This window comes from Mesoplodon mirus (assembly GCF_964341445.2).
Source record: "Mesoplodon mirus genome assembly, chromosome: 5".
NCBI lineage: Eukaryota > Metazoa > Chordata > Mammalia > Artiodactyla > Ziphiidae > Mesoplodon > Mesoplodon mirus.
In genome coordinates this window covers 138,320,491-138,330,887 of record NC_138980.1, presented here as the reverse complement: position 1 = coordinate 138,330,887, position 10,397 = coordinate 138,320,491, and the positions used below count along the sequence as shown (strand labels likewise).

Below are 10,397 nucleotides of genomic sequence, written 5' to 3'. Positions count from 1 at the left end.
TTGCCAAGTTACCTCTCACGATCCTTCAGAGCTCAGCCCCAAATTGCTTCCTGAAGAAAGCCTTCTCTGGCCCTCCAGAAGAGACCAAGGTCAGGTTCCTGCTCAACTGCAGCACCTGAGCTTCTTTGCTGTACTGAGGACACTTACAATGCTGTGTATGGGATGGTTTAATACCTTTGTCTCTTCTAGACCGTAAGCTCACAAAAGCAGAAATTAGGTCTTGTTCCCTGATGAATCCTTACAACCTTGTAGTCTGCAGAGTAGGGACCCAACAAATAACTGTGGAGTATCTGAATAGCTTTCAGTATGCCAGAATACTCAATGAGAGAAGTCTCCTTCCCAAGGTTGTTTACAAAACACTGTGCTTAACGTTGTAGGCCATTTACATAATTTTGGCATTTTTTTTCTGTAGCAAGATTAATCTACATAATTTGGTTTCATTGGACTGTGAATATCAATAGTAATGTATGACGTCACTATCCTCCTCTATTCCGCCTTAACAATCTTCATGGCCCTCGGAAACCTGTGCTGACTGAACTACAAAATGAATAACCTTCTATTTGTAAAAGATCGAGTCATAAATAGGCAGAATCAACCCATGCTTTTATTTCCATTGCATATAAAAATTTCATATGAAGGTATTGATGTACAGTACTATCCCCATGGGCCGTAAGAGAGGCTAAGAAACCACTAAAAGAATCATCATTTGTAATGCTCACACACAATTTACCACTCTGAAAACATATCCAAAGAAATCAAATTAAAAACAACTAAAATCAGTAAGGATTTTTTTTTTTGTAATTATAGTGTCCCCGTTGTACTGTTTAAAACAAAAGTAATCAAATTCCTTTGGGCCAGGGCTGCTAAAATCTACAGTTTGTGTCAAAAAAAAAAAAAAGAAAGAAAAAAAAAAAGAAAATAAAAGGAGGCTCATTTTTTCTAGAAAAAGAATCTCTCCTTTCACTAAGTCACACATCCTGAGGGCTGGGCCACTGGGAATTTTTCATAGCTTTTAGGAGCTGTGCAAGGTTGAATTTAAAAATTCTAAAGCAATGTAAGTTTTGCTGAAAAAGATTCTAGAGAATGGTGAATCCATTATGCCGTGTGAATTGGCATCATATAAAACTTTGTGTTTAAATATATGGATTTACATACATAAGGAAATTTGGTTCATCTTAGTTGAAGGGTTAAAAAAATGAGCTTTTTCATATTATATATTTCCTTAACATGACAGGAAGCCAAGGAATAAATTACTAACACACACGACCTACGGCTCTAGTTTCAAATCAAATTCATTTGCCCATGTACTCTAGAAGCCAAAAAGACTTTTTATAATCACTGGACAAGAATATATCTTTCCAGTAGTGTTTGAAAATAAAAATCAAATGTAACTAACTAAAGAGCTCAGTTAGTATCTGATAGGGAAAAATCACCATCGTATATGCCATGCTGCTTCATGGCAAAAAGTACTTAAGGGCTTGTCTCTCAAAAGGGTCTCAGAATGCTCCAGAGGTTGTCCGTGTTTCTGTAAAATCCAGCTGTTGCCAGAAATCCAACAGATTCAAAGCTCAGATGTAAAATGCCCAGCCCTAGCCCCACCGTTACCTAACTTTCAAATGCAGCAAAACAGAAGAAAATATTGATTAAAGTTAAGGCACAGCCCTGGGACCAAAGACCTGCAGCTATGTTTTCTTAATTTTATATACCTTTATGTATTTTATAGTTTTCTTGAATCTTCCATAAACAAGCTCTAAGGTGACAGGACTATTTTATAGAAGAAAAGAAAATGTACAAGGAGTATGTATACACACCATTCATTCTCTCACCAAGAGTTTCCAAATATATCAACACCATCCCATTGCGGGATGATGTTTTAATAAGAACTGATAATTTACAATTAACATTACAGTATGTACATTACAATAAATACATGGTTGTAAACAGACAAACAAGACTGTATTACCGGTAAGGTCATTTGGTGAGAAAAAAATGCATGGCACAAAAAATAAATAATGCATTCAAAGAGTATCATAAAGCTTTCTGTAAAATCCACTTCATTCAAGTTTTTTTTCCTTGTCTGCAATTTGTTCTATCTACATTATTTTCTTGTGAATTTTAAGTGATGTAAAAGAAAATTAAAACAGCATTATTGTGTTTAGTAACTTGCAAGCTGAAATGTACTGGTTTTATGCAAACTTGGACATTTTCTTCCCCATACAGTACCCAGATATTGCATTTTCTTATGGCATTTTAGGAAACGTAAAGTCACTTGTAAAAGGATATTCTTTTCAAAGCAGTGCATAATTCTGAAGCACACTTTGGCGAAAGAGAAGGGAGAGGAGAAGTAGATTGTATAGTGCACTAGTCCCTGTCTTTTGGATATTATCTCTTCTACAATCTGATTGTCCATCAGTGGATATCTTTACAACATGTGACCACTAAAACCCAACAAATTGAAAAAAAAAAAAGCCTCTCTTTTTTAGTGCAGTTATATAAATCTTTTCAGGTCTGGATTTTTTTGTGACATATTGCTGTTTTAATTTTTTTTTTTCATTAAGATTCTAGGCACTCTGTGGGGGAAATACCAAGCATTAGGGAGGGGAGGGAATGAGAATATTTTGGAGAAAGGAAGAAACACTAGATTCTTTGCCTTTTCCTCTAAACCTCCATCAGGGACAAATAAAATTAAAATGGAAACAAGTTTCCAAATATTCTTGTGAAACCACTTGCCAAACATAAGACTTTCTTTGAAAGTCTGGGTTTTACAGGGGAAGGAGGGTGGAAATCTGATAATTAATTGGTCAATTCCCATCCTGTGCTCTGTGTGAAAGATCGGAGCTACATAATTTTTCTATCCAAATTTCTAAGCATCAGTGGATCTCAGGGGAGTAAAATAGCATCTTCAGCTTGGGTCATTTCCCTGGCTGCTGACTTAGTGATTAGTCCTCAGATGGCTTCTTTTGACATCTCCAATATAAATGTTTTTCAGGGTTACAATTTTATTTAGTGTTTTACTTATTTTCCATTTGGTCTGATACTCCTTTAGCCTCTACTTGGGTTCTTGGATATCACTCTAAAAAATGATTATTCAGGCTCCAAACTCTTCACAGAGAAGGTAAACACTTTATTAAGAGCTGAAGCGGGAAGGAAGTCCAAACTAAATAAATGCCCCAAGATGCCATTTGAAGGTAAATACTGGGAATCAATCTCTAAAATTGTAATACATTTCTTGATGCTAAATTTAGCCAACAGTGATCTCTAATGTTTGACTTATGCAGAACCTTCTTACCCAGCCGAGTATTTTAAAACGGCATTATACTGCCAAATCTCTGGTGCCAGGGGCATCATCAACTTCTGTCAGTGTATTTAAAGAAGTTCTTCCCCACAAGACATACTTATGGATCAATGATAACTGATAAATCAAGCGCTACGTGTTACATGGCTGTCCTTTAAGGAAGAGTCATTGCTACACTTAAAATCACTTCTCAGGAATATTCCTCATACAGTTCTTAATCCCATGGTGAAATCAGAGAAACAAAAGAGCATTCATTGTACTGGTCTTCGTTAATATATTCTGCTAATATTGTTAAAAAATTACCTAGCTAGCTGTTAACGTTTCTTCGTAAATCAAAAGTAAAAGCTAGTCCTTATATATGACCTCATGGCAGAAAAGAATGCTAACTCTAACTTGACTACCTGTTCTTTGCATCAGTCAGCATGGTGGTGATATATCTGATAAGACCCCACGCAGTGAATGTGGACAGAGGTTCAAACACACACGGATAATGAAGCAGCACAAGGTGGAAAAGTTCTTACTATGACTGTGAAAACAAAAACGAGCATGAAATGTGTGGGTTATTACAGAGACATGCACTTGTGAAATGAGGGTCTATCGCCACAGCAAAATGTTCTCAGAAGACACTAAGTAGGAAAATATCTAAAAACGACTGACCATTTTAGCTACTGGGTATTTATATATCTCTCACCTGCTTCAGACAACACCAACTGATGACTGAGTGTCCATGAGGCTTGAGACACATTAGACAGAATGCACATCAAAGTATTATGGAACAAGTATTCACTTTGCACACAGTGAAGAGAAATGTAAGAGGGGAGCAACTCTGCGTGTCTGAAAAGAGTGAAATGAAAAGCCGGTAAACGAAGACCTACGAAAAGGGTTTCCTGCAACATAAAGTCAATTTTTGTTTTTAAAATATGGAAGTCATTGGTATAGAAAACAATGGGTCACTACAAATCAGTTAATTGCTATGAAGTCTAAGGTGCAAGTAAAATTTGTAAATTAGGTTTATCCAGTGTAGCACAGATTTGTACTGAAAACTTGCAAGTTACTCCTTAGAAAAAAAATAACCAGTGGCAGATGAAGTTCTGAACGTAGTTTTTTAAATATAATACCTCAATACATTTAATAATAAAAGTAAGCTCTACAAAAAATCTGTTTTACATATCATACAAAATGTAGAGGTCAGTGCAGCTCACTGAACCACACTATTCAGTCAGGTATCAGGAAGACTTGAAATTAGAAAATTATGCAATTTCTGTGGCTCATCTTCTTCCTGGTAACAGCTTCACAATGTGTCCTGTTCCTGACCCACTTGTTGCTTCTCTCCGTCCATGTAATGCCTCCTTTCTGCTGAAAATATTGCGAACAAATAAAAAGGAAAAGGACCCCCAAATCATCTCAACTTTTGGGCTGCCTGATGAGCCACACTCCCCAGAAAACACTTTGGAGTTGATTTTCTCTGCTTCTTCAGCTCGACCGAGCTGCAATCTTCGGACACTGCCTTTCGTGAAGATGTCCCCCTCATTCTGATGACATGGAGGTGAAAAAACTGGTGATGATATTCCTGAGCACTAGACTGAGTCGTCAAGGTCAGTTTTGTTCCGCAAACGTCCTGGCAGATGACAGTGAGGTGTGACCGTAGTTGTGGCATGTGACATGCACTTTGGAAACAATGTTTCTACTTAAAAAAACAAAAAACACAAACAAAAGGCATGGAAGTCTCTGCCCTGTTATGTGTCGGGCGAGTGATCTCCGATGGCACAGGCCTCGGGCTGGCTCTCCTCCTCCTCTCCCACGGCTTCCTCTTCCGCCTGCTCGTCCAGGGGGATTTCGGTGGACTCCGAGTCTTGAGTGCAGAGCGTCTTGGAGTCACTGCAGCTAGTGTCTTCTTCCACTTGACTTCCACTGTCCTTTTCGGTGTCTGACTCGCCGTCCTCCTCTAAGGTCAGTTCAAACTGGAACTTCTCGGTTTGACCCTGCCGGCCCTCCTCCTGGTCTTCCGGCGCCGGGGAGGGGCTCTGAGGAATCGTGCTCTGGTACCACTCACGATTGTCCTCCAAAGTGTCCAAAATGTCCTGGGCGTCAGGATGGACCAGGTCTGCCCACGTCTCCCAGAGAGGATGAACAATGTAGTCTATGAAGCCCACCTGATTAAAAAAAAAAAAAATCCGATTGGGACTAAGAAACAATGGAAAAGGTTAACGAGCCCCCTCAAATGTATCTAATATGTTGAATTAAATTTTTATATATGATATATAGAATTTACAGAAAAATATATAAAATATAATACGCTCTGCAAATAGAACACTGAACTGAAGACTACTAACCTTAGTTTGGTAAAACAGTCGCTATTTTAGGTAGCAGACCAATAAAAAAATGTTGTTACTAGCTGGTAAAAACTAGCTTCTCGAACTCTGAGTCCAAGAGTCTGTTTGTGATGTAAAAAAACCTCCAGTTGTTTACATGGCAGGACTTGGCTTGAGGCTGGGACTTTATTTTAGAATAGCCCATTCATAGGTAAATCCACAGAGCTGAAATAATGCCATGTACTCTATATGGATTCATATAACTTTATTCACTTACGAATTGAGATAGCTGAAATAGTTCTACACATATGAATATACTATATACATATAGTCACGATGAATGAATATACTGTCCTATGAATATATATATGACTAAATGAATATAAATTCTAAGAATCAAGGAATTTTTTGGCTTACAAACACTAAGGTGGACATTGAGCTTGACCAAAGAAAGTAATTAAGAAAACCCAATAAAATACTGTGTGACATGCATACGGCGTAACCAAATGTTCTGTGTAGTTGTGTTCTCTCTGAAAGCTTTATGCTTAAGGCATCACCTGTGATTTTTCCACAGAGGCATTGTGCTTGTCACACATGGGGCTTATCTCCATGCCCCGCTCCCTCTCTCGGTCCCCTTGGCGGAAGAACTCCTCCATGATGCGGTCCGTCCACTGGCGGTATAGCTGGAGAGGCTTGGTTGGGTTGCTCAGGTCAGCACAATGCACCATGTTCTGAAGGACCTAAAACAGATCAATGCCTTCTCTATTTAGCACCTGCTCCTTTTTTACTAGAAATTCACATCAGATGACTGTGACACTTAAAAATACATGTAGTGTAAGAGTAGTTCCAGACAGCTCAACCATGGTGTGTCTGTGTGAAGTTCACACCTGTATTAATAGTCCCAAATTATGCCACTTCTACCACATCTATGTATCATAAGAGAAACTGTTCATGTGCATGGTTGATTAAATTCAGAGCTGCTTAAGTGGTTGGTTTTGTAGGATGTTACCTTTTTTTTTTTTTTTTAACGCATTTCCACTTGAAAAGGCCAACAGGATTTTATCTGGTTAATTCTCAAGATTAAGAATTTGGATAAAAATCCTGCTTATAGCTGCTAAAATTATAAGTTGGAAAAAAGGAGACATAAATCTTATCTAAACTAGACACACAGACACATGTACACACACACACACTCAGACACAGCAAATTCGAATGGTTTACCTGAATCCTATCAGAATAATTATCAAGAAGAAGAACTCCAGAACTTGTCACTTTCTTAGTTTCAACCATAGTTTTCAAATCAGCCAGTAGATTCATGTGCTTTGACATGTCTGTTGCAAGTACCTTAAAAGACAGAGTATTTTAAAAAAATTTTTATTGCAGTATAGTTGATTTACAACGTTGTGTTAGTTTCACACGTACAGCAAAGTAAATCAGTTATACATATACATATATCCACTCTTTTTTTTTAGATTCTTTTCCCATACAGGTCATTATGGATCATTGAGAGTAGAGTTCTCCGTGCTATACAGTAGAGATATTTCTTTTCTTTTTCTTAGCCACACCTCTTGGCATGTGGGATCTTAGTTCCCTGACCAGGGATCGAACCTGTGTGCCCTGTAGTGGAAGTGTGAAGTCTTAACCACTGGACAGCCAGGGAAGTCCCGACAAAGAGTATTTTCATAAGTAAAAAACGTCCAGGGGAAAAAAGTCAGAATTTGCACATAAAAATATCATGGAGAACGTGAGAAGAAATGGAGAACCCCTCTGTTGTCTAATAGCTGTGTGTGGGAGAATCCTTTACTACTTCTTGGGGCAGAGTCTTCTCCCCTTTGCTATCACTTTCCCTGGAAGCCCAGATACATGTGTGCAATATACAGAAACAGTAGGCACTGGCAGCCACTTTCATGGTGCTAGAAAGGAATATTTCCATAGATAAGACATCATCGCACGTTTTGAAGTTTTTCTATTCCTTGTGCTAGAAAGTGGTTACTGGGCTATGATGGAGTGAGTCAAGGCTGCTCACGGAGTACTTCAGAAACAATATTCTGGTCAATTTTCTGCTTATCCAAACCAGATAATCCCTGCCTTTCTTTGTATGTACAAAACTTAACAGATTAAGTTTTTGACAACCAGAGATATTCCTGTGTCTCATAATCACTGTGAAAAACATGCATAGGGAAAAGGCTAATGTCATGGATGTTTCTACATGACACTTCTGCTGACAGAGATTTTTTTCCAGTTTTTGAATGGAAAAGAATCCATTTTTTAGCCAGCTCCCTGTGCTTTTGTTAGTCATCTCTGTCTGCCACCAGACTGTAGGAGTTCAGAAAATAAACCTCGAAGGAGGGTAAGCTGGCATTATTCTTAGCCCCAGACTGTTAGCAGTAGAGCATCATTGCCAGCAGCAGGGCCAGCCTCTGGGACAAAAAAGGCAGCATTATCTTGAAATATACATGATACTTTCCCGGATAGTCATCTCATTCTTTTTTTTTTTAAACACCATGCATCACAGTTCTCTTTTTGCTTTTATCAGTTACTTACAATATCAATGACCATCTTCCTTAATGATTGTCTTTGCTTTTTGGTCAAATTCTGGAAAATGTCACAGTTTTCTTCCTGAAGCAACTTAAAGCCCACGGCCAAATGATGGTTCTCCAGGACAGAAGAATCATTGTACATCAAGGCAAGTTCAGAGTCTTGAAAGAAAGAGACAGAAGGTTAGCAAAGCCATTTATGCTAAGTTTATCTTATGCTTCATATTCTGAGATATTTTGGGTTTAGGAAGCAATTTCCCCTAAACGTCTCTGCTCGCATTCCCATTACATGACAACACCTAGAAGAAAGTCTGCTAGTTAATGTGGCCACAGAAAGATCCCTGGAATCTTGGGAGTGTATTCTAATGCTCTTGGCACACGGCAAGTCAGTTCACTCTGTGGCTTCAGCTTCCTCCGTTATAAAGGGAAAGAAGAGTTAGGCCAGATTACCTTGAACCTCCTCTCTGGATCTGCCAGAGGCAGCTCCGTAAGCTCAGCAGAAGAAGACATTATCCCTAACATTTACAACAACATGTCCAGAGCATAAAATGTTGTATTCCTGACAACTGTGGACTACCTCACCCAACACTGTATATAATGTAAAGATCATGTGACTTAGGATTATTTGTACTCTGAGAAGGTACAAGAACAGCTTGGAACACATGAATAATATCAGATCTGTTCAAGCTTGTGCTTATTTTGTTCATAGTATAGCTTTGAAAGGCAAAGCTTTATTCATTTTTCCATTTCCTTTTCCAAGTATCTTGGCAGTCACTATACACATGTATATTGCCCGTCCCAGCTGTAGGCTCAGGGCTTCACACAGAGATGGGTGTTTAGCTGCCTACATTTCTCCAGAGTGAAGATTCTGCCATTCCCCCACAATTGTCCTGGACCTATTTTAGGCAGTGACAAACCCTGCTTCTTTCCTAGTTCCTATAAATAGCAGACTCAGACCTATAAGGTAGTCATTAAAAAAAAATGGACTGGTGCTTCATTCTGTTGCCACTTAAGTCACTGTAAAGACTAAAAGCATACGTATTTGATCTTTCTTCTGACTCATGTGTGGAAAATATATATTCTTTTCTAATAAAGAAATATCCAATACTATTCAATGACTTTTTTTTTAAGATGTTGGGGGTAGGAGTTTATTAATTAACTTATTTATTTTTGCTGTGTTGGGTCTTCGTTTCTGTGCGAGGGCTTTCCTGGTTGTGGCAAGCGGGGGCCACTCTTCATCACGGTGCACGGGCCTCTCACTATCGCGGCCTCTCTTGTTGTGGAGCACAGACGCGCAGGCTCAGTAGTTGTGGCTCACGAGCCTAGTTGCTCCGCAGCATGTGGGATCCTCCCAGACCAGGGCTTGAACCCGTGTCCCCTGCATTAGCAGGCAGATTCTCAACCACTGCGCCACCAGGGAAGCCCTCAATTACTATTTTAAAGAAGCTAAGGAGGACGAGAGGGGTTCAAGAATATTTTGACTGAAATCCTATGATTTTAGGTTTATACAGAAAAATAACATTCTATTTATAAGCTACAAATATAGCTGTGGAAAGCTTATTTTAAAATGCACTCAGTGCAATAAAGTGTGTGTACTGTCGCTAGGTCCAGCTCCACCTTCATACAGTGAAATGTCTCTGCTCTTGAACCTCAAAAGTCATACGCTTTGAACACGACTAATGTGTTCAAATGTGTGAGGAGATCTTTTCCCCCCAAACCCAGGCATCTTTGCTATAAACAGAAAGTATTCGTTTTCCAAGTAAAATTTACTTCTATGTATGTTCTGACGCTGCTTCACTGTTTCAGAAAATAATGCTGTTATGTGAAATGCCTTTTTTAAGATAAATATCCCCTAACGTGTTCTATTCAATATTTCATGATGCTATTTACATTTTATGGATTTATTTACGTAGTATTGTCCTTGAAAAAGACTTATGCAGCTTCTCGCCTGGAATTTCCACTTCTTTACATCCTATTCAGAGTCCCCCATTCCCCTACATCATGTATAAAAGCTTAACTGACTCAAAACCTGCAGCATGTTTACAAGGAGTGTACGTGTCATTAACAGCAAATCATTTGGTGCCTAAAACTAATACAGGGCTTCCCTGGTGGCGCAGTTGTTGAGAGTCCGCCTGCCGATGCAGGGGACACGGGTTCGTGCCCCGGGCCAGGAAGATCCCACATGCCGCAGAACAGCTGGGCCCGTGAGCCATGGCTGCTGAGCCTGTGTTCCACAACGGGAGAGGCCACAAC

General features: G+C 39.1%; 1 protein-coding gene across 5 annotated transcripts in view; it reads right to left on the bottom strand.

Annotated features, from left to right (window-relative positions):
- Positions 1–582: 582 nt before the first annotated feature.
- The window catches only part of LOC309803775 (3',5'-cyclic-AMP phosphodiesterase 4D), a 575,480-nt gene continuing 565,665 nt past the window's right edge, over positions 583–10,397 (bottom strand). For all 5 annotated transcript variants that reach the window (XM_082620485.1, XM_082620483.1, XM_082620484.1 and 2 more), the window contains 4 exons: positions 8,152–8,306; positions 6,829–6,951; positions 6,165–6,347; positions 583–5,448 (listed from right to left, as the gene is read on the bottom strand). In XM_082620485.1, coding sequence (XP_082476611.1) covers positions 5,032–5,448; positions 6,165–6,347; positions 6,829–6,951; positions 8,152–8,306 — 878 coding nt within the window. In that variant the 3' untranslated portion in view covers positions 583–5,031. The remainder of the gene's footprint in view (positions 5,449–6,164; positions 6,348–6,828; positions 6,952–8,151; positions 8,307–10,397) is intronic.